Source organism: Mesitornis unicolor, unplaced genomic scaffold (assembly GCF_000695765.1).
Source record: "Mesitornis unicolor isolate BGI_N332 unplaced genomic scaffold, ASM69576v1 scaffold10409, whole genome shotgun sequence".
NCBI lineage: Eukaryota > Metazoa > Chordata > Aves > Mesitornithiformes > Mesitornithidae > Mesitornis > Mesitornis unicolor.
This window is the reverse complement of record NW_010206591.1, coordinates 41806-42127: the sequence shown is the minus strand read 5'-3', so window position 1 is coordinate 42127 and position 322 is coordinate 41806. Positions and strand designations below refer to the sequence as shown.

Here is a 322-nt window from a genome sequence, read left to right as displayed (position 1 = left end):
ATGCACCCCCTTAATGCACCCTCATCCCCCATTCCTGAAGTCCCTCATGTCCCCTCTTCCCCAATGTCCCCCACATCGCCCATGTCCCCCACATCCCTCATGTCCCTGATGTCCCCTGTGTCTTGTCACATCACCTGTGTCCCCAATATCCCCCACATCCCAAATGTCTGCTGTGTCCGTGATGTCCCCCAATGTCCCTCTTGTCCCCGTGTCCCCGACGTCCCCAAGTGGCTGACCGTTCCCCTGCTCCCTGCAGAAGCTGGAGGGCTCCAAGTGCCGGGGGCAGCTCCTCATCTTCGGGGCCACCAAATGGGGCCTGTTC

General features: G+C 60.6%; 1 protein-coding gene across 1 annotated transcript in view; it reads left to right on the top strand.

The window, feature by feature from the left end:
* Positions 1-247: 247 nt before the first annotated feature.
* RCC2 (regulator of chromosome condensation 2) overlaps positions 248-322 on the top strand; it is a gene marked incomplete at its 5' end in the record, with an annotated part of 5324 nt that continues 5249 nt past the window's right edge. Inside the window, one exon of the mRNA XM_010191825.1 lies at positions 248-291. Within this exon, the coding sequence (XP_010190127.1) occupies positions 248-291 (44 nt within the window). The remainder of the gene's footprint in view (positions 292-322) is intronic.